This window comes from Lissotriton vulgaris, chromosome 11 (assembly GCF_964263255.1).
Source record: "Lissotriton vulgaris chromosome 11, aLisVul1.2, whole genome shotgun sequence".
NCBI classification, from domain to species: Eukaryota; Metazoa; Chordata; class Amphibia; order Caudata; family Salamandridae; genus Lissotriton; species Lissotriton vulgaris.
Genome location: NC_141699.1, coordinates 1065309871 through 1065334258, shown reverse-complemented (window position 1 = coordinate 1065334258; position 24388 = coordinate 1065309871). Strand labels below are relative to the sequence as shown.

General features: G+C 43.1%; 1 protein-coding gene across 1 annotated transcript in view; it reads right to left on the bottom strand.

Annotated features, from left to right (window-relative positions):
- The window catches only part of LOC147684085 (uncharacterized), a 48324-nt gene that overhangs the window by 2944 nt on the left and 20992 nt on the right, over positions 1 to 24388 (bottom strand). Inside the window, exons 2-3 of the mRNA XM_086944948.1 lie at positions 22355 to 22460; positions 10767 to 11060 (exon numbers count right to left, since the gene is read on the bottom strand). Of these exons, the coding sequence (XP_086801074.1) occupies positions 10767 to 11060; positions 22355 to 22460 (400 nt within the window). The remainder of the gene's footprint in view (positions 1 to 10766; positions 11061 to 22354; positions 22461 to 24388) is intronic.

Below are 24388 nucleotides of genomic sequence, written 5' to 3'. Positions count from 1 at the left end.
GTTCCATTTGGATCCACTATGAATCTGACCCTGTGGGATCCGCTGTGGGCCTAGTGGCACACACTTGTGAGTAAACCCAAAATGTGCAGTTTGTAGGTTGCTGCACTGAAGGAACGAGAGACACACACTCTCTCTCTCGGTACATGCAAGTGTGCCACGAAGTAGCCAGGTGGTTGGTCATAGCGAAGGCTACAGGAAGGTACCTGGAAGGAAAGGCTAAATCATTGTTACCCAGATTTGGGTATAAATAAATAAATCCAGGATTTGTAAAGCACGGCTAATCACCTGTGAAGCTCTAAAGGTGCTGAATTGTAGGCACGGGGAGATTAAGTGACTTGTTCAAAATCACAGCATGGTGGCGCTGAGACTCAGACCTGGCTCCCAATGACGCCGAAGTCGGCAGCTGAGGCTGTTATGCCACATCCTCACCTGTAAAGCCATATTAAGGTGCATGAAGTTCCTTCAGCGGAGTCCCCATTTGCCCTGGCAAAAAAAGCTATAAAAGGGGGCACCAGAAAGGCAGGCTGCCCCCCTATATTTAGAGAGGCGGTGTCTAAGGGATAACTACGGTGAAGAAAATAAATGCATATTGTCTTTAACTAATTTTTACAATCTTGTGGGACTCTTGCGGTATCATTTATGGTAAAAAGAGTAGATGAGTTCTCAATACACTCTTAGTAGGAATGCATATTGTGGTCCTTGTTTTCGAGAGGAAGTGTGTAAGAGATAAGTACCGCAGTAATTAGTGAAACGTAGGAAGTAGTAGGTGATGTTTGCGTACACTCTTCTATGCACACGTGTTACTGTATGAAGGAATCTTACTGGATATGGTGTTTATCAGAACCCCAATCTGGTGAAACCGGTCCCAGGTTGCTTGTGTACGGATTCAGAGAGGACCTGGCCTGGCAGTTCAGGCTGGACTGTTCCCATTGGAGCAGGGACAAGACTAATTTGCATATGGCTGGGTCTAATTAGAGGTGCATGATGCACAAAAGAACAATGGGTTGGAGTTTTATCCCGAGCGATTGCCAGTAAAAAGACTTATTGCAAGCCTTCTCCCATCACCTTTTGTGTGTTTGATAACACCCTAAGTAGCCAAGGAATGCCCAGATGTGGGCCGTTGCTCACTGTGTCACTGGAATAAAGCTACACCCATCTAGAGAGCCCCAATAAGAGCGAAACCAGCCTTGGGTTGCCTGAGTTCTGGTTTGGAGAGGACTTGGCTTGTCAGTTCAGGATGAACTTTTCCAATTGGACCAGGGCCAAGCCTGATTTGCATATGGCTGGGTCTAATCTGAGGTGGCACAGTGAGCAAAAGAATGATAGGCCAGAAAGCTACCCCGAGCGATTTCCAGTGGTTAGCCTTATTGCAAGCATGCTCCCTTCAACTTTTATGTGTTACATTATCACACTACCTGCCCCACAGGAAGATTACTAATTACAATATGAAATACTCACACTTTGTCTGTCCACCTGGGAAAAATATCTTATGGACCAGAGTACAGCAGAAACACACACATAGAAATATTTGTTCCTGTAGAGTATAACAAATAAGCCATACTCCCAAAATATTAACATTTATAAATCACTGAGAAACTTGGTCTACAAATGACTTGTCTTAGTTCTGCGGATATTTTAGGATGTGTGATATAAGGTGTTCATGTGAAAAATATTCAAATGCTTGTTGAAAATATATCACAATCATTTTACTTAATCTTATACATTACACTTTAATACTGCTATTTGTCTGCAAACTGTTCCATTTGGATCTACTATGAATCTGACCCTGTGTGATCCGCTGTGGGCTTAGTGGCACACACTTGTGAGTAAACCTAAAATGTGCAGTTGGTAGGCTGCTGCACTGAAGGAAAGAGATACACACATTTCGCTCTCTCAGTACATGCAAGTGTGCCACGAAGTAGCCAGGTGGTTGGTCGTAGCGAAGGCTACAGGAAGGTACCTGGAAGGAAAGGCTAAATCATTGTTACCCAGATTTGGGTATAAATAAATAAATCCAGGATTTGTAAAGCACGGCTAATCACCTGTGAAGGTCTAAAGGTGCTGAATTGTAGGCAGGAGGAGATTAAGTGACTTGTCTAAAATCACAGCATGGTGACGCTGAGACTCGAACCTGGCTCCCAATGACGCTGAAGTCGGCAGCTGAGGCTGTTATGCCACATCCTCTCCTGTAAAGCCATATTAAGGTTCAGGAAGTTCCTTTAGCGGAGTCCCCATCTGCTCTGGCAAAAAAGCTATAAAAGGGGGCACTAGAAAGGCAGGCTGCCCCCTATATTTAGAGAGGCGGTGTCTAAGGAATAACTACTGTGAAGAAAATAAATGCATATTGTCTTTAACTAATTTTTACAATCTTGTGGGACTCTTGCGGTATCATTTATGGTAAAAAGAGTAGATGAGTTCTCAATACACTCTTAGTAGGAATGCATATTGTGGTCCTTGTTTTCGAGAGGAAGTGTGTAAGAGATAAGTATCGCAGTAATTAATAAAACGTAGGTAGTAGTAGGTGATGTTTGCATACACTCTTCTATGCACACTTGTTACTGTATGAAGGAATCTTACTGGATATGGTGTTTATCAGACTCTATTATTTATGCTCATTGATTTGAGAAGAGTTGTGAGTAGAGTTAAGGCTCGTCTGAAAACCCTACTATGCCACCCATCATCTGAGATAGTGGTCTGAAAGAAGAGCCCAGTCCCTACCCACACCCTACTATGCACACTGCCATCTGAGAAAGAGGTCTGAAACAAGAGCCCTGCCCCTCCCCACAACCTACTATGCACACCCATCAATACAGAGAGAGGTGTCAGCAGAGAGGCATGTCCCTCCACACACCCTACTGCGCACACCCGTCATCTGAAAGAGAGGTCTGAAAGGAGAGGGCAGTCCCTCCTCACACCCTTGGATTCACACCGGTCAGCTGAGAGAGAGGTCTGAAAGGAAAGGCCAGTCTTTCTCCACACCATCCTAAGCACACCCATCATTACAGAGAGAGGTCTCACCAGAGAGCCCTGCCCCTCCCCACACCCTACAATGCACACCTATCATTCCAGAGAGATATATCAGAGGCAGGCAGCACATCTCATTCACTTCAGCAATTGAACATACCTCCAGTTGCAATTCACTTATTTTTGGGCCACTAATGCAGGAACGTTCCTAGTAGTGCCATTTAATACTTTAATACAGGATATCTCTGTTAATCAATGTGTGTTCTAGGCACAAAGATTTGAAGACATTTCTCTGTTTAATGAGTAACTAGTGCAGTGAAGCCAAACCTGGAGAAATGGGACCCTTTCTAGACGAATTGGAAAAATCAGGAGTTTCTGGCTGTGCCCAATTGAGAAAACATATGTAGGTTCAAATCAATTTTGATGCCAAGATTTTTTACACAAGTGACACTGGTGGGCGAGTGGTATGAAAATGAGGCCAAGCGGATAGGGCCACAGTGAGGCGTGGATGAAGGAAAGCCATATCTCAGTGTTATCACCATTGGATGCTAGCAGATAGTGCTACAACCAAATGTCACTCACTGCTGTAGAGTAGTGAAAGTTGTTAATTCAGAAGCTGAGACCTTTACAGATTCTAAACATAATTGTGTTTTACTCTCATGCATAAAAGATTTATCAAAAAGAGTGGATAATATGCGGTAGAGGGGCAACAGGATGGGTGAAAATGAGCAGTAACCAAATTGAACCCGGAGGCACACGGCAAGCCAGATGATAGATTTATGAAGTCTAGACGGGTAATGTTACATATTGAGGGGCATATTATCAAGGGTGTCAATAGGGAATTTTCGCTGCTTTAGCAGCCGTTTTCGGCCTCTAAGCGGCGATAATTCTATCACCTTGTTAGCAAGCTGTCGCTAACAGCAGTTAGCGACAGCTTTTAGGTGATAGCGAGCGGTTTGGGGCCCACTTTGCATGTTAGCGATATTTATCGCTAATGACATGCAAAGGGGGCGTACCCAAACTGTTAGCGACTGAAAACAGTCGCTAACATCGCTATCGCCTATTAGCAAGGTAGGCGTAGTGATGGAAATATTCGCGCTAAGCACGAATATCTCCAAATACTAACACCTGCTCAGACCAGTTCTTAGCCATGTTATCCAATGGGAGGTGGATAACATGGCTAAGAGCATTTCGTCGCTAATGCGTGAATATCGCTGTATTCTCAGCGATATTCACGCATTTTGCCGATATCGCCTTAAAATTATCGATTTGGAGATAAACGTTGCTAATAGCACGTTATCTAAGCGATAAATTCCAGCGATGCTCAGCGATAAATAAATCATCGCTAAGCCTATTTAGCAATAAATATCGCTACTTGTTGGTAATATGCCCCTGAGTTCTTAAACTTAATATGTCCTGAAACCAGCCAACAGCAGTACCCTGGATGTTGAGATTACTGAGTCCAGAAAGTAGAACGGTTTGATCCATGGTGTGAGATACAGCAGAGTGGTTCAAAAGTATCAATCAGTCGCTTGGCACTCATCCATCATCAACATCATCAAACATCACCGTATCAGTACTGCATCCTGGGGGAAATCCTGTCGGCATTGGTTGGGTGTAGAATGTTGTTTTCTCTACAAGCAGACAGTGCTGGTTTAACACTGATCTCACCAGTTTAAATGCTTAAGGTAGGTAGGAGATTACAAAGAAGATCTGCATTCAATGTAGATTTCTTCAATAAGGTGACCAAAAATGTTGATTTTAATTGTAGCAGGACATCCCAATTGTGAGTAAGGAGTTATTTATATACTAGCAGCCCGTCCCAACCTTGTCCGGGAGCAATCAGGCTTCCCCGACCCCCGCCTGCCCCGACATTGCCCAGCAACCCGGGCCCCCAGCCGCTCAGTCCCCCGCCTGCCCCGACCCCCGCCTGCCCCGACATTGTCCTCCGGATGTCACAAAGGCCCAGTGTTGAGGCGCTCTGCATAAATCTCCAATGCAGATGCTGTAAGTCCCCGTCCCCCGCCTGCCCCGACCCCCGCCTGCCCCGACATTGTCCCCCGGAGCCTTTCCTCAGCCGATGTAAATTGTACACTTCTGTTTTGTTGTAACTCCCTCTCCCCTCCGCCTGCCCCGACCCCCGCCTGCCCGACATTGTCCCTCGAAGCCTTACCTCAGCCGATCTAAATTCTATCCTTCTATTTTGGTGTAAGTCTCCATCCCCCGCATGCCCCGACCCCCGCCTGCCCGACATTTTCCCCCGGAGCCTTACCTCAGCCGTCGCTCCTCAGTTCACCGCTCCTCCTTCTGTTTTGGTGTAAGTGCCCGTCCCCCGCCTGCCCCGACCCCCGCCTGCCCGACATTGTCCCCCGAAGCCTTACCTCAGCCGATCTAAATTCGATCCTTCTGTTTTGGTGTAAGTCCCCGTCCCCCGCCTGCCCCGACCCCCGCCTGCCCGGCATTGTCCCCCGGAGCCTTACCTCAGCCACCGCTTCTCAGTTCACCGCTCCTCGCCACTGGTCACTGCTCCTCCCGCCGGTACGCTGCTCCTCACCTCCTCCCCCACGCCATGTCCGCCGCTCGTCACCACTCCTCCCCCGCGCCATGTCTGCCGCTCCTCCTCGCGCTCCTGGACGCCGCCTCTCCCTGCGCTCCTGACGTCAGCACGCAGGTCGCGGCCGGCGCAACTTCGAGGGGACTACTTTTTTTATAATGTAAATTTTTTTAATATAACGTATTTTTTAACTTTACATAGCCTATGTCCATCTGCACACCCTGAGGATTACAACAATGTATCAGGTGTGTGGATTAGCGCTGTGGTTCCCGATTTTACCCTCCTCAAAGCCTCAAAGCTCTTCCTTTATAATAGTAGTATAGATATATATATTCCGAACATCCAGTTCAACGCCAGGTAGGACGCCAAAAATCACCAGAACACGGACCAATTAGGTGCATATCATTTAATTATCGCAGAGTATACCGCATGATATGGTAGGCAGACAAAATATCGAAATTTAAATATCGATATACAATAATATCGAAGTTTAAATTTCGATGGTATAGAATATCGATGTCTAAAATATCGACAGACAGAATATCGTTTTTATGTTACTAATATCGAAATTTACTAATATCGAAGTTATGTTTAGTGTTATGTATTTTATTATGTTGTTTATATGTTTGTTAAATATGTTATTAAATGTATGTTTGAAATGTAGTAATTTAGTTTACATTTTGCGTTTTTAGTATCAGAGCGGGTTGTGGGTTTATAGGGGAATAGGGTGGGAAGTAATTTAATAATAAATTATTAATTTATATATTTATGTAAATATTTTTAAATAATAATTAATTGGTAAATAATTAATATTACTTAGTTAATTAAATTAATTAGAGTTAATGTGGTAATATGTTTAATTTATTGTTATTGTTAATGAATATTTAATTGGTAATTAATTAATAATAATTAGTTATTTACATTAATTAGAGTTATTGTGCAAATATATTGAATATTTTGTTATTGGTAATTAGTAATTAATTGGTAATTAATTAATAATAATTAGTTAATTACAATAATTAGAGTTAATGTGCTAATAAAAGTAATTTTTTGTTATTGTTAATTAATAAATAATTAGTAATAAAAGATTATTCATTATTTAATTAAATTAGTTAGAGTTGATGTGCTAATATATTTAATTTTTTGTTATTGCTAATTAAAACATAATTGGTCATTAATAATTATTAAGTGATTAAACGATATGATTTTTTTATGTGTAGTGGGTTGTGTGTTTATAGGGTAATAGGGTGTCATATAATTAAATGTAAATAATTAAAGAGATTGTATTTCTTTATTGGCATTTATTGTTAATTAATTGGCAATTAATATGTGTTAATTAGTTCAATTAAAATTACATCAATTTAATAATATTAATTGTTATTAACTGATAAATTGATATTTATATTAGTTGTGTTTTTTGTATGTGTACTGTGTTGTGTGTTAAAGGGGGAGTAGTGTGTGAAGTAATTTTTACCCCCATGCTATCCAATGCTTTCCCTACTGTTGCACCCTCTGGAGTGGGAATAGTAATTTTAACCCCTACGCTATCCAACGCTTTCCCTACTGTTGCACCCTCTGGAGTGGGAATAGTAAATTAAACCTCTACGCTATCCAACGCTTTCCCTACTGTTGCACCCTGTGGAGTGGAAATAGTAATTTTAACCCCTACGCTATCCAACGCTTTCCCTACTGTTGCACCCTCTCGAGTGGGAATAGTAATTTAAACCCCTACGCTATCCAACGCTTTCCCTACTGTTGCACCCTCTGGAGTGGGAATAGTAATTTTAACCCCTACGCTATCCAACGTTTTCCCTACTGTTGCACCCTCTGGAGTGGGAATAGTAATTTTTACCCCTACGCTATCCAGCGTTTTCCCTACTGTTGCACCTTCTGGAGTGGGAATAGTCATTTTTACCCCTACGCTATCCAACGCCTTCCCTACTGTTGCACCCTCTGGAGTGGGAATAGTAATTTAAACCCCTACGCTATCCAACGCTTTCCCTACTGTTGCACTCTCTGGAGTGGGAATAGTAATTTTTACCCCTAAGCTATCCAACGCTTTCCCTACTGTTGCACCCTCTGGAGTGGGAATAGTAATTTAAACCCCTACGCTATCCAACGCTTTCCCTACTGTTGCACTCTCTGGAGTGGGAATAGTAATTTTTACCCCTAAGCTATCCAACGCTTCCCTACTGTTGCACCCTCTGGAGTGGGAATAGTAATTTAAACCCCTACGCTCTCCAACGCTTTCCCTACTGTTGCACTCTCTGGAGTGGGAATAGAAATGTTTACCCCTACGCTATCCAACCCTTTCCCTACTGTTGCACCCTCTGGAGTGGGAATAGTAATTTTTATCCCTACGCTATCCAACGCTTTCCCTACTGTTGCACCCTCTGGAGTGGGAATAGTAATTTTTAACCCTACGCTATCCAACATTTTCCCTACTGTTGCACCCTCTGGAGTAGGAATAGTAATTTTTACCCCTACGCTATCCAACGCTTTCCCTACTGTTGCACCCTCTGGAGTGGGAATAGTAATGTTTACCCCTACGCTATCCAACGCTTTCCCTACTGTTGCACCCTCTGGAGTGGGAATAGTAATTTAAACCACTACGCTATCCAACGCTTTCCTTACTGTTGCACCCTTTGGAGTGGGAATAGTCATTTAAACCCCTACGCTATCCAACGCTTTCCTTACTGTTGCACCCTCTGGAGTGGGAATAGTAATTTAAACCCCTATGCTATCCAAAGCTTTCCCTACTGTTGCACCCCCTGGAGTAGGAATAGTAATTTTAACCCCCACGCTATCCAACGCTTTCCCTACTGTTGCACCCTTTGTAGTGGGAATAGTAATTTAAACCCCTACGCTATCCTCTGCTTTCCCTACTGTTGCACCCTGTGGAGTGGAAATAGTAATTTTAACCCCTACGCTATCCTCTGCTTTCCCTACTGTTGCACCCTCTGGAGTGGGAATAGTAATGTTTACCCCTACGCTATCCAACGCTTTCCCTACTGTTGCACCCTCTGGAGTGGGAATAGTAATTTAAACCCCTACGCTATCCAACGCTTTCCTTACTGTTGCACCCTTTGGAGTGGGAATAGTAATTTAAACCCCTACGCTATCCAACGCTTTCCTTACTGTTGCACCCTCTGGAGTGGGAATAGTAATTTAAACCCCTATGCTATCCAACGCTTTCCCTACTGTTGCACCCCCTGGAGTAGGAATAGTAATTTTAACCCCTACGCTATCCAACGCTTTCCCTACTGTTGCAACCTTTGTAGTGGGAATAGTAATTTAAACCCCTACGCTATCCAACGCTTTTCCTACTGTTGCAATATGTGGAGAAAGTATATATATTAATTTGTATGTAGACTTTTTAATTTATTTTAAATGTATATGTATTACTTATTATTGTTTAAATATGTTTTAATGTTTTTATTTAATATTTGTAAAATTATATGTATTTTTAAATTATTTTTACATTATTATTAATACATTAAAAAAAATGATATTTTTAATTTCGATATTTTTGTACTACGATATTTTTTTCCGATATTTTTGTACTTACCTTTATAAAGATATAACTCCGATATTTTTGATTTCGATATTTTTGTGTCAATATTTTTGTATGTAGATATTTTGTCTGTCGATATTATGTCAGACATTCGCATGATATATATATATATATATATAAATTGCATCAGAGCCCATATTTTGCATTAGGACTTCATAGAGTTCAGGCATCAGAATGACTTCAAGGGAGCCTGAGGGTCTGCTATTGTGTGTAATCTAAAATAAATATTTAGCCCTCTTTATGAATTTGCTGGAATACAATGGGGTATTGATACCATTACCCAAAAGAGTGGTCTTTAACATGGTAAATACTTCCTATTAAGAGTTTTTGAAAGGAAAATGGAGCATGAATTGGAATCGGTTTTAAACACACAGAATTCCACATTTCGCCATTTTTCTGGGCCTTTTCCCCTGATAAATTGATTCTGATTTAACCTACCAGAATGCATATGGGGAAACTGTGAGGCAGCAGCGGCAGGTGCAGCTAAGTGCGGTGAGGTGGGGCAGGGTGGTGCACTGGAGGGGGGATGTCGACAAATGACAGAATACAAGATATTTATGTATTTAATTTGCCTTAGTCCGTTATCTGTTAATATCCCCTGCCCCGCTCCACTACTGCACAGGCCTGGGAATGGATATTACTCGATCATTAAGAAATAGGACTTTCTAGCAGAAGCAGCCGGTGTTGTGGAGGAGTGATGGGGCGGGTGGGCTCTAGGGGATGGAGTCATGGGACAAAATGTAAAAAATACGTAATTTAAAAAAACTTACTTGCAGCTGACACATCGAGTTCTTCTGCTCCTCTCCTCCTCACAAGCCCAGGCTCCCAGACTCCACTGCAGCCAATCCTGAAGCTGCTCTCATGCCATGAGAGAAGCCACAGGATTGGCCTGAACACTCCACATTTGCGTTTGCAGGGAGACTGGGAGCCTGTGCTTGCTCTCTCCCACCCAGCAATTCAGCTGGGGTTGGACAGAGCTTCACTGCGCATGGCATGATGCTTTGACCGGCCTGAGATGCCTTGTCAAACCGCCATGAGCAGTGAAGGCAGTGTACCTACCACTCCCCTCAGTGCCTGTCACCCCAGGCCCCACCCCCAGGACTCGGCAGGAAAGGAAAAATAATACGATAATAACATGTTTCCTGTTGATTTATTTTTTCTTTCTTTACGCTTTAAGGCGAGGGGGGGGGTGCTTCTCCGCCATGGTGGAGGAGCTGCCTCAGCTTTCTGGAAAGATTTATTGGAAAGTTGTTGCTACTGGATTCTTTGATCCAGGTACTGCAACAGATATGTTATTGTTTCAGAAGCCTTGGAATGCAGCACTGCTCCAGGGATCAATTGTTTGGGCCCGATTCACAGAACTAATTTAAGACAAAATCCTAAACTTACTACTTTTGGTATTCACAGAAGTTAGGATTTTGTCTTAAGTTTGTTTTAAGACAAAATCCTAACTTAAGTCTGTCTTAAAACAAATGTAAGACATAATCCTAACTTCTGTGAATACCAAAAGTAGTAAGTTTAGGATTTTGTCTTAAGTTAGTTCTGTGAATCGAGCCCTATCTCTCTGGAAAAATTGAGCTAGGCACCTGATCTAGGTGCAATGAGCAATGACGCTGTAGACTATGCAATAAGGACATTGTCGACTGTGCAACAAGGCACTGCTCCGCCACTCACCAAGTTGATAAGACTGGCTGTTACACACATCCACCTCCCAGTAGAAAAGGCCTCCCTTGATGCTCACATCCGCCATCACATGTGGCTTTGGAGGTAGCTTCTGAGCAACCACTTCACCTTCCAAGAGAGATGGCAGTGATGCGGACACTGAGCGGCTGAATGTCACTCCATCTCTGGATTTTCTCCGCAGGCTGCAGGTCGACAGAGCTTGTCCAGTATAGATGACCTGGAGACCGGAGGGCGAGATGGTCAGCAGTGGATGGGCAGTGGAAGAATCCAGTCTGAAGCTCAGTCCTACAGAAATAAGGCAGAATATGGACATGATCACCCACTGTCTTACATTTTCAGTTCCAAAATCTTTCACTGCTGCTTTTAATACTCCATTTTTCTTTGCCTCACCAGCTTTAGTGTCCTCTTCCCACCTGCATGACAGACATTTAACTCCCTTCCTCAAAGTGGAAGGATACACAGATTGCTCCTACTGAGTCAATGCCCATCAATCGTGATGTGTAGCACACACTGCAATTCAGCTGCTGGAACAAACACATGACCCATCAAGTGCATCGCTTTATACCTTAAATACACCGGGGCATATTTATAGGGCCATTGTGCCACAGGTTTTAACAACGTTCCTGTGGTGCAACGTCCAACTCCATATTTACAAGGTGTGGGCATAACAGCCATTGCTTTTGCCGCTGTCCCAGATTTACAAGAAGGTCTGAATCTGAGACAACGCCAAAAACTAACATCGTGAATGAGCAGGCGTTAGAATGGTGAAACAAGGAGAAATACTTTTATTTCTTCTTGTTTTTGCTTTTTCTATGTGTGCGGCATTTTGCTATTTACTCTGTAAATAGTTTTCTCCCTGTGAGTTATTTATTCGCATATTTTTTCTAGGGCTCTCTTAACTTTGGCTGGTTTTGCTCTTCGGAAAAACAGGTTGCTCTGAGAAACACGCTAGGCACGTAAAGTAATTTTTAATCAAACAGAAGATCCATTCAACTTGACCTTACAAAATCAGTCAGGAGAAAACAGCCTGATCACAGCTATTTATTGCACAGCTCTGAATGCCAATCCCTCCACAAACTTCTGTATGCACTGGGGTGGAAGTTAAACCCCAGCTCACAGTCACGCTTTTAATGGCAAGTGAACCCACTGCTTATTTTTGTTTCAGTGGTTTTAGGGTTTGGGCACCAGCAGTCATTTTTGGGTAGCAGGGTTTATTTGACCAAGATCGAGAAAGAGAAAAGCAGAAAATTTAGAAGGAAGTGGGGCAGAGAAAGATAGGGAAACTGACAGACATGAAAAGCAGAGATGAATAAGAATCTGCAAGAGCAAGATAGGGAGACAGCAAGTCTAGGGTGGTGGAAGAATGAGGCGTGAGGTGGAATCAAGATTAGACAGCCTTGGTATTCAGCAACCCCAGAATTAGGCAGTCCCGCTGAGGTCTCCTAGGAAACATTTTGGACACGACACGTATTATTTTACAAGCTAACGATTAAAACCAAAATGACCTCACTGTCAACGTTATTCACGACCACAGTAAACAGAAGAAAGGGAGGTTGGCACAGTATCTGACATTGCTTTACTGTTTTGGCAAATTCTCACCTATAGGTGCTCAACCCCAGTATTTCAGCAAAACCCTTTTTTTTTTAGATGTCCTGGGCCCTCGAAGAGTTGGGCAATGTCCTTCAACAGGTTTTCGACGTCTGTATGGCACCCCAGCGGGTGCCCGGTCCTTCCTTTGTGATGTGGAAGCATACATGCTTGGTGGTACTTCCTTAGTCACTTCCTGTTCTATGACTCCTGCCAGCAGAAGTGGTTTGCTGCCCCCGTTTGGATATATGCTAGTTTAGGTGGGCCCGAGGACTGGTCTTGTCTGAGGGACAAGAACCGTTTAGGTCCATTACTTGGCCGAAGTTTCATCGTCCATAAAGACCTGACGGCCTTCCTCCAACCCACTCAGAGCCCATCAGAGGTGTCCTCACTTTACCACCTCATTGTTCAGCTCAGGAGATCTTATGTACCTCATCACCCTCACAGTCATCCACTTCTGTCTCTCTTGTGCTATTGGTTAGCTCTTCAGGCAGGTCCTCTGTGAGAGTGAGGGCCATATTATCAAGAACGGGCGTAACATTATCGCCTCTTTAGCCCAGGTTGGATGTCCTTCCCACCAGAAGCTGGGCTTCTATTGGAATTCCCCATGGCATATTATCAAGCCCATTATCGCCAATTTAGCGGCAGTTTCCTGCCGCTAAAGCGGCGATAATGTTATCACCGTTCTTGATATTATGGCCCTGAGTTTTCTGAGCGTTGGGTACCCATGCTAAAGGTGGAAGCCATTGACTCTGGGTTGTCGATAGTACCATAGTTTTAGTGCCTAGAGCACGGGAGCCAGAGATAATTTACTGTCAAAAAATTTCAGATGGATCCAAGATCTCCAGAGTATTTTCAATACCCTCCCTTAGCAAAACGATCCCATAAACACGATTGTGCAACGGAATTTCGAGGCTTGGGATATCGAAATACCGTAATAACGTGGACGGAATATAGAGGAACAAAATATCAAAATTAAGTGCATATAGAGGAAGTATGGATTTATTATTCTGAACTCCGCTTCTATGCACCTTGAAGATTATATATTTTCAAGGTACATGTATGAGGAATTAGGTATAGAAAATCAATAGTTACTTAACTTTCAATACCTTGTCCTGTGATATGGTGTTCACACTATTTGGTGCCATGGACTCCTACCTCATTAATCCTTGGCACACCTACAGAGACTAAGATAAACTTCACTATGTTACCAATGCATGTAAATACTAGGGACTGTGTATGGGTCTTGTATAAAAATTGAAGCTTGAAAAGTTTGTTCTTGTATAGACATCTGAGATTTTACCATTCAACCGTATGCTATTGTAAACGAAGAGGGAATACTTTTTAAAGATCACAGCACTGACTGAACATATAGTGAGATGTCAATTAAACTACAAGAGCAAATGAGTCTGACCCTTAGTGGAAAAATCCCCCTTAGGCACTTTTTCCTAATCTATAATTGTAGGATATGTACGGTCCCCAAAATCATCTGCCCCTGCTTTCAACATTTGTGGAGGAGTAATGGGTCATACATTACATTGGTTCTCCCCCCAAAAGATAAAAAATAATCAACCTGCTCTCCTGCCCCCCCCCCCCTCCCACACACACACAACCACACTCTGGGCTCGATTCACAAAGGTAAAGTTAGACGAAAGTCTATCTTCATGACGGAGACCAAAAGTCTAACTTTTGGTCTCAGTTAAACTTAAGACCAGAATTTAAGTTTAACTGAAACAAAAATCTGACTTTGCTACTCGTAAAAGCCCTTTGTGAATACCAAAAGTCGTAAAGTTAGACTTTCGTCTCAGTTTACGAAAGCAAATTGGACCCACTGTGCTGTCCCTCTCCCTCCTCAGCTGAAGGTTTGCTCTCTGCTATGCAGCGCTACAATGACTGACTCTCTGATAGCTGCCTGGAATTCCTTAAAAATATAACAGCAGAGGAAAACAGCTTCTGTTACCCTCTCTTGTGCATCCTAGCAGTAAATTACCAGGTCCAGAATCTGGTAATTCATGCTAACGACATTACCCTTTAGAGGGACAAGAGTTAAATAGTAATCCTTGGCATCTAGTGACAGTGCTACAGTCCTCAAGGAGCAGGGCGTCATTGGTAAACAAAGCTCACTAATCGCAGGTCAGCCCGTAATCGCTCATCTGCCCAGCACCTAAGGGACTGTGACGTCACTGTATCACATACCTTATTGTAAATGGCCAGTGACCCTATTACAGTTGTGTAGGGGTTTTAGGGGGTAACAGTCTCCCATTCACAATACTTATATTACTGATTGTAATATTATTATTATTATTATTATTAGTAGTAGTAGTAGTAATAGCAGTATTCCTAATATTATTGTTGCCTGTGATAGAAATAACTGTAGGAATAGTAACGTACTATTTGTATTATTAGTATTAGTATTATTATTGTGATTATTATTATTATTTATTTATTTATTTATTATTGTCATTATTAGTAATAATAATACGGTTTATTAATTATAATATTAATAATAATAATAATAATAATGTAAATAATAATAATAATTATAATAACAAAAAGGAGGAAAAAATAAAAAGAAGAAGAAATATAATATTAACACCTTAACCGCGGCAGCAGTTCCGCCGTGGTGTGGGGCGTTCCATTAAGTGGGCGGGGCCGCCTCGGCCAACGGCGAAGCTGCGAAGGGGTTAATAATAGTAATACAAATAACACTAATAATGATAATTCCAAAAATAACAACAGCGAAGCAAAAGGAATATGCTACTTACCAGTATGCATCTGTTCTTGGCATAGAGGGCTGCAGAGTGGTACATTATGAATAGATCGCCATCTGGTGTTGGGCTCGGATGATTGCACTTTGTTTTTCTCTTGGAGAGTCTTTTGTGTCTTGGTGACTCCTCCCTTAGTTGGTAGTGCGCATGGGCATCGGCTCCATCCTTAGATTGTTTTGCCATAGTAGTGTTAGATGGAGTAGTATAGTAGAATACAGATAAGAGTGCCCATGTAAGTGTATCTAAATAAGATAGTGTTGGAACAGACACAGGTTTCCGGGGAGGCTGGGAGGGCATGTACCACTCTGCAGCCCTCTATGCCAAGAACAGATGCATACTGGTAAGTAGCATATTCCGTTCGAGGCATATGGGCTGCAGATGGTACATTATGAATAGACTATACAGCAGTTCTCTCCCTAGCGGTGGTCGCCCGTGTCTGTTGCAACTGTCTGAAACAATGTTTTTAATACTGCTTGTCCCACTCTAGCTTGTTGTGTTGTGTGCACATCTACACAATAGTGTTTTGTGAAAGTGTGCGGTGTAACCCAGGTAGCCGCTTTGCATATGTCATCTAGTGGAATGTTTCCCAGAAATGCCATAGATGCTCCTAGTTTACGTGTAGAGTGAGCTCTAGGAGGAACAGTTAATGTTCTCTTTGCTTTTAAGTAGCATATTTGAATGCATTTTACAATCCACCTGGCAATGCCCGCTTTGGAGATGGGATTGCCTTTATGTGTGGGAGAAAACGCAACAAATAGCTGTTTTGTCTTTCTGAAAGTTTGTGTTCTCTCTATATAGTACAATATGGCCCTCCTAACATCCAGTGTATGTAGGGCTCTTTCCGCTACTGTTTGTGGTTTTGGAAAGAAAACCGGTAATTCCACTGACTGATTGATGTGGAATGCTGAAATAACCTTTGGTAAGAATTTTGGGTTTGTTCTAAGAACCACTTTATTTTGGTGTAGCTGCATAAATGGTTCCTGAATCGTAAAAGCCTGCAGTTCACTTACTCTTCTAAGTGATGTGATAGCTATGAGGAAGGCCACCTTCCATGTGAGGAATTGTATTTCACACCTATGCATAGGTTCAAAGGGTGGCCCCATTAGTCTGGTAAGCACTATGTTGAGATTCCAGACTGGGGAAGGTGGTCTTCTTGGTGGAATGACTCTTTTGAGTCCTTCCATGAAAGCTTTAATTGCTGGTACTTTAAACAATGACAGGTGTTGTCTGTTTTGTAGGTACGCCGCTATGGCTGCTAGATGAACCCTAATAGATGTATATGCTAGATTACATTGTTGTAAGTGTAATAAGTAGCAAATGATTTGTTTAGTGGATGCGTCCAGAGGGTTGATGTGCTTACTGTTACAGTGTATAGCAAACCTCTTCCATTTTGCTGCATAGCATGCTCTGGTGGTAGGACGTCTTGCCTGTTTAATGATTTCCATGCATTCTGGTGGTAAATCTAAATACCCAAACTCTATGACCTCAGGAGCCAGATCGCTAGGTTCAGTTGTTTGGGATCTGGGTGCATTATTTCTCCATGGTTCTGTGTAAGATGCATGGGTAATAATCTTAGCTTTTGATGTGGTACTTGTGAGAGTTGTAGCAGCGTGGTGAACCACGGCTGTCTTGCCCACGTGGGTGCCACTAGTATCATTGTCATTGAGTGCTGCTGCAGTTTCCTCACCAGTAGTGGAATTAGTGGTAGAGGAGGGAACGCGTAAGCAAATTTGTTGGACCAATTTATCCACAGTGCATTGCCCTGGGACCTTTGGTGTGGGTACCTGGATGCGAATTGTTTGCATTTTGCGTTTTGATGATTTGCAAACAGATCTATCTCTGGTTGCCCCCATTTTTGGAAGAATGGCTGTAGTATTTGGTCGTGCAGTTCCCATTCGTGAACTTGTTCTGACTGTCTGCTTAGGATGTCTGCTATTTGATTTTGAATTCCTGGTAGGTGTTCCGCTAACAGGTAGATTTTTTGAGGAATGGCCCATCTCCATATGTCCTGTGCTAGTTTGGACAGTTGGAGAGAGTGTGTCCCCCCCTGTTTTTGAATATAATACATTGCAGTCATGTTGTCTGTTCTGATCAGGACTGCCTTGTTTGTTATTTGCATTTGGAAAGCTTTTAGTGCTAGAAATATTGCTAACAGTTCCAGGTAGTTGATGTGCAGCTTCTTTTGCTGCGCACTCCACTTCCCCTGTACTGTGTATTTGTCCATATGCGCTCCCCATCCGGAGAGCGATGCGTCCGCTGTTATTATTACTTGTGGAACTGGCTCTAGGAACGACCGTCCTTTGGAAATGTTTTCTGTGTTCCACCACTTCAGAGAGCGATACGTCCGGTCGTTTACCAACACCAGATCTGTAATCTGACCTTGAGCCTGATTCCACTGTGTCGCTAGACACTCTTGTAGTGGGCGCATTTGTAGTCTGGCATGTGGTATTAGCAGTATGCAAGAGGACATCATGCCTAATAGTTGCATAAACACTCGTGCTGGTAGTGAGTGTTGTGGTTGAAATTTTTGTATTAACCCGACCATTGTCTGTACTCTGATTGGGTTGGGGTATGCTATTGCCTTTTCTGTGTCTACTGTAGCCCCCAGGTATTGCTGGATCTGGTTTGGTTGCAGGTGTGATTTTTTGTAGTTCACCGTAAACCCTAGGTGGTGCAGCAGTTGAATTGTCTTCTGTGTGTTGTGAAGACATTCTTCCTTGGATTTGGCCTTTATTAGCCAATCGTCCAAGTATGGGAAGACATGTATTTGTTGTCTTCTTAGGTGTGCTGCCACCACAGCTAGGCATTTTGTGAAAACTCTCGGTGCTGTTGTGACACCGAACGGAAGGACCTTGAACTGGTAGTGTTGTCCTTCTAACACAAACCTTAGGTATTTTCTGTGGGCTTTGTGAATTGGGATATGAAAGTAAGCGTCTTTTAGATCCAGTGTAGAAAGAAAGTCCCCTTGCTTCAGTAAAGGTAGTACTTGTTGGAGCGTGACCATGTGGAAGTGCTCCGAATTTATGTAAGCATTGAGAGGTCTGAGGTCTAATATTGGTCGTAGGGACCCGTCCTTTTTGGGGATCAGGAAGTATAGAGAGTATACTCCTGTTCCTTGTTGATCCTTTGGGACCTTCTCTATTGCATGCTTTTGTAGAAGTGCTAGCACTTCTTCTCTTAACAATGTCAAATGATCCTGACTCATTGGGCGCTGTTTGGGGGGGATGTTTGGCGGGGTAGCTGTGAGTTCTAGGCAATAACCATGTTGGATAATTTGTCTCACCCACTTGTCTGACGTGATGTCTTCCCAGACAGGTAGGAACTGTGATAGACGTCCCCCGACCGGTGTTATGTGGTCTGGGGGGAGATCTATGAAGTCACTGTTTTGGTGTTGAAGCGTTGCGGTTGTTATTATTTCCGCGGCCTCTACCCTTATTGTTGTTACCTCTGTAATTACCTCTTGAATTACCTCTGGGTGATGTTGGTGTGAAAGATGTGGATTGCTGATTTGTTCCTGTGTTTTTTGAGCCCCCTCTATAGGTGGATCTACGAAAGGAACCTCTGTGCGTTGGCTGTTGCAATGCTCCCATTGACTTAGCCGTTTCTGTATCCTTTTTCATCTTTTCTAATGTCTCGTCTGTACTTGAACCGAACAATGTCTTCTGATCAAATGGTCTATTTAGTAGGGCTGTTTGAACTTCTTGTTTGAATCCTGAGATTCTGAGCCATGCGTGCCTTCTTAGCATGACACTAGTGTTAATAGACCTTGCTGCAGTGTCTGCTGCGTCTAACGCACACTTAATGGAAGTATTAGTTATTATTTTACCTTCCTGAATTAATTGGTCTGCCTTCTTTTGATGTTCTTTTGGAAGATGTGTGAGAAGTTTTTCTAACTCATCGTAATGTGCCCTGTCGTAACGTGCGAGTAGAGCTTGTGTATTAGCTATACGCCAGCTATTTGCTGCCTGTGATGCTACTCTCTTGCCTGATGCATCTATTAACTTCGACTCTTTATCTGGTGGAGGAGCCTCTCCTGTAGATAATGAGTTTGCTCTCTTACGAGCGGTTGAGACCACCAGCGAGTCTAGAGGTACATGCCCTCTAATAAATATTGGGTCCTTTGGAGCCGCTTTATATTTTTTATCGATTCTTGGGTTTAACACCCTGGCTCTCACTGGGTTTTCGAATATTTCTTCTGTGTGAGTGAGAAGACCCTTTAGCATAGGAAGAGTACCTGATGTTCTCTGTGCACTAGGTAGAGTCTCTAACAAGAAATCCTCTATCTGAGGTTCTGTGTGCATATCTAGTTTGTGATATTTTGCTGCCCTATTAATGAGCTGCACAAAACCTGTGTTATCATCAGGTGGTGAAGGCTTTGAGGGGTATAGCTCTGGGTCGTTGTCCTCATCTGACCCTACATCGTAATTTTCCCATGGATCTTCCTCATCCTGGATAGATTCGTCATCCCCTTGAGGTTCTCCCTCCCCTATATCACTGTCTACATCTGACTGAGGTGTAGCTGGTCTTGGTGTGGCGGGTGTAGGAATATGTGGCCTATTGTGAGGAATAGGAGAGGAGGGTGTGTCTTTAGGACGAGGAGAAGCAGGAGGAGTTATGTTCGTCCCCATTGTTCTCTTTTTTGGAGGAAGAGGTTTATCTTCTGACTGTTCACTCTTTCTCTTCTTTGTGACCACTTTCCCAGTTTGTGGGTCAATAAACAAGATCTTTTGCTTGGGATCTGTTTGTTGCTCTTGAATCGGTACCGAGGGTCCTGGTTCCGAGAGCTGTTTTTGTTTTCGATCCTCAGATCTTTCTGGTTTCGACACCGAATGTCTGCTCGATTCCGACTTTTTGGGTATCGAGTGTCTTTTGGGCGATACATCATATTTCTTTTTCGACATGGAATGTTTCGATACCGAGCTCTCCTTTATATGCCGCCTCGGTGTCGAAGTTGATGACGCCCTTTTCTCGGATCCGACGTGGTGGGATTCCGAGTGTTTCGGTTTCAGTTTCGGTTTCGTTGCCGGGCCCGAAGGCGGGGCGTCGGAAACTTTTTTCAGCGATTTGACCGGGCCCGAGGGCGGGGTCGTTACCGCACGGGGTCGGTTTTTCGGTAAGGGGACGTCGTCACTCACGGTTTGTTGCTCGAAGAGTTCTTCAACCTCCGACTGGTCCCCTTCCGACCCCGACTGGTCCTCTTCTTCCTCGATTTGTTCGTCTCCGAACAGCTCCGGGATCGCCTCCGCCTGCTTTCTGGAAGCCTCGTGCCTTCGAGCTCGACGATTTCTGATCGTTAGCTTGGAGGAGAATGCCGCGCAGGCTTCGCAGTCCCTGGATTCGTGTTCAGGCGATAGACAGAGGTTGCACACCTCGTGTAGGTCCTTGTGTGGGAACTTAGCACCACACGATGGACATTTTTTGAATGGAGTCCTTTCCATGGACTCCGGGCTTGACTGCGCCGAGAAAGGTCTCTTGTTCCTCGACGTAGATCCAAGTTTTTCTCTTCTATTTTGAATTTGTAACGCGTCGGAATGGAAAGAACGCGTTCGCTAACAATACCGTCGAATTGGAAAGGGAATACGCGCCGAAAAATCACTATCTTCAGAAGTTGATCTGGAGCGTCTCGATCTTCATCCGAACCCGATGGCGGAAAAAAACAATCTAAGGATGGAGCCGATGCCCATGCGCACTACCAACTAAGGGAGGAGTCACCAAGACACAAAAGACTCTCCAAGAGAAAAACAAAGTGCAATCATCCGAGCCCAACACCAGATGGCGATCTATTCATAATGTACCATCTGCAGCCCATATGCCTCGAACAAATTATAATACTTATACTAAAACAACTACTGCAACTAATAAATATACACTCAATTGATTCCCATAGTAAACAAATGTTCAAGTCGCCCCTTTAGAGTTAACTATCATCCCCTCTCCCATCTCAATGCAAGAGCTATAACTTCTGGGGGGATTTGAATCCAAGCAGCTGAGTCTTTTCAGGGAAACGTCAGACATTTTCCAGCTCCACCAAGCTGGTTTTTTACTACTTCACATCACAGAGATGGTCCTCCTGGCTACCGTAGGTGACCCGGGAGGTATGGTTGACTCTGGCTTTTGCAGTTTTGCAGATCTATCAGCTGTGTTTGACCATCCCAACCATTAGCTTCTTCTAACTCAGCTGGAAGCAGCAGGGTGACCGGCTCACCTCTGGCCTGGTAATTCTCGATCATTGCTAAATCTTTAAGATTGCCAACTTATATTATAGATCCACATCAGGTTACATGTGGGGTTGTATAGGCTTTAGCCTGATCTCCATGGATATTTAAAGTTTATGTTAATTTTCTAGTAGCCATGACTCCCTCATTTGATTTTTATATTTTTTATTTTTATGTGGATGACAACCAATTTGCATAAGGCTTCATGGCTGGGCATCATGCGCACCATATGAGTCCCTGGCCCCGTCAGCTCAAGGAGTAGGTTGGTGACCATTGGTTCAAGCTAAATGAGGAAAAAATTGAGCTTCTTCACATTAGTAATCCATTAAAGCCCTGCATTGACCAATTTTGGCCCCAGAATTGGGCTCTAACCCGTTACCGGTCAGAAAATTGAACATCAAGAATGATGCTTCTCTATCCCTCTCAGGCCAAGTTTCTGCTTCTGTGCCTGGATGCTTTTTTCACCTCCATGATGGCAAAAGTACAGCCATCTCAATGATGATTGGCTGACACCTAGATCACACATTGTCTTAAGTAGCTCACTATGAAGGACCCTTATATTTTGAAGGTCCTGTATGAGACCCCGTGAATGATCTCGGATACTGTGCCTGCTTTACTTTGTTCGCAAGATCAGATCTTCTTCTGCAGCACTGCTTCACATTCCCAAATGTCATGAAGTACGAAAGGATGGCCAATGGTTTCACGTGTTGACCTCGACTCTCTGGATTGTTCTGCCTTTGCCCTTTGAGAGTTGACTCACCTATCGTGGGATTACATCAGTCATTGAAGAGCCATATTTGTGCATGGACTTGCCGAGTGGGTATCTTGTAACGCTCTGACAATATACTACAAGGTCAAGAAATCATCTGGTGTTTAAGAGAGCTTTACAAAAAAGCAATTACCAGAACATTTGAGTAGCTGAATGAGTGAGTGCATACATTTACTTAATACACTAACCTTTATAGAAGACTCAAGCATCAACCACATCTGGTGAGGTGACATCACTTACCCATTAGAGACTGCTCTATCTCATCCTCAGCAATATCCACATCCATCTCCCAGCACCCGTTTCTGGAGCTTCCATCAGAGGGTAGTAGTAGGGAACACTCTTCACCCTGAAAACATAAAACAACACCTGTGGCCAATAGCAGAAGAGTAATATGTTTCATTTGCAGGTAGATGGGAGTGAACGTACTGGCAACCTCGTGAGATAATCCTTCTGTTATTGATGGTAAGGCCCTCCGTTGTGTCTTGTTTTGTTAAAGGAGACCTGCTGCTAGCCATACTGCTATATTTTTCCTTCATATTGATGACCAGATTTATTATCTTTCATGAAATGTAGAGCTGCAACCAATTTTGTTGTGCTATGTAGTGCATGGGGGGACAAATCTTGCAGAGCCATATCTGCTAAGATTGGCCTGTTGCTGCTGCCATGCCCTGCGTTGGTGCGCTATCAAGGCTCATAGCACACAATGGAATATCCGGGTCTATAACAAGGAATGGAATCTAGAATGTCAAAGAAGTATTCTTTAATGGGAAGAAATCCCTCACCCACCCGAGGTGGCATGCTGCATCATAGGGATTCTCCTCACGCCATGAGAGCGAATCACGGAGCGGACATCAACTCCCTCTCTAATTGGGAGGGGCTCTTTGGATGTTTTGGTATGTAATAATATTGCCTATGGAGTCAGTCAGGTGTGTGGCTAGCAGAGTATAAAGAGAGTTGTGGTGCAAAAAAAATGATCTAAGTGACATGATTAAAACTAACTCCAAAACAGATGATAAGCATTATTGTTTTCTGTCTGAGCCAGGATTAAAATAAGAGAATAAGTTGGGCAGTTGTCTATTAACCCTTTCAATTTATTTCATGTGTCAACACGTTTCTGCCCTCACTAGGACCCTCGGCTGAGGTGTTGAGGCATTCATCAGGACCTTAAACAATTAACTTCTGCTTTCAATAAAAAGCCAAGAATTGCATAAAAAGAAAAGAAAAATACAACGCCATAAAGAAAGAGGTCACCTAAAATGTCATTATCGGATCCACTTTTTAGTGACCCGGGAAGTCAGGTGTCACTTCTCAGCTTGAAATGCCCTAGTGGTAGGCAAGGGTCAAATCTTCACTCTCCAACCTCCACCACAGAAAAAAGAAATGTAAGCAATTGTTCTTTGTGGTATTGGATTCCTCTTAAAGATTTTTCACTCTTGTGGTAGTTCACTTCTAGTTTAGAATCACTAACTGGAAATCTTTGCTCTAATATATGAATATTTTGTGAGTCTGTACAAAGACCCTCTAAATTGGTGTTTGTTGAAATTGCACACCACATTGGATAAGCAGTTGAAATTAGGTAAAATAACATGTTTCGCAAGTGTAAAATTTCGCTGATTTGAAACAGAAATTAACTTGGTGAAAAGAATCAAAGGGGTCCCAAAATCCTTTGCGGTCTTTCACAATTGTTGCACACTATTCCGTTATCAGGATGCAGATTCTGGGAGGGAGGAGAAGAGATTCAGGCAGAGGAAACCTTATTTTGAACAAAAGTGATGCAGAGGTTTATGCCATATACATGTTTACCAAACAAGTTATTTTGAGTTTAAATAATGACCCAGGCCCTGTATTAAGCAGGCCTACACATTGCAGTGTAGCAATACCTACACGTATTCGGGTTGTGTGCTGTTTATACTGATAGCTACTGGTAGCCATCAATGCACTGTGGCTGTAGTATCTGGAATTGGACAACGTGCATCATGTAGAGTTTTCTGTAGTGCTACAGAGGAGATGTTGTTTAGAAAAAATTCCAGCATTTCATTTCCTAGCAGAAGCACATTTCCCGCAAGTTGCTGGTTTTGTAGACGGTACACACAAATTTTAAATTGCCCGCCATCTGACATAGAGTATGTGTATCGTAACTATAAAGGCCAAAATCCTTTAATCATAAGCAGTATGTAATGGCAAAATGTGTGATCACAGACCTAGATGCCCAATACCCTGGGAGAACTCATGATTCACTACACATTTGGACACTGTGGTCTGAATGAGTGGCTA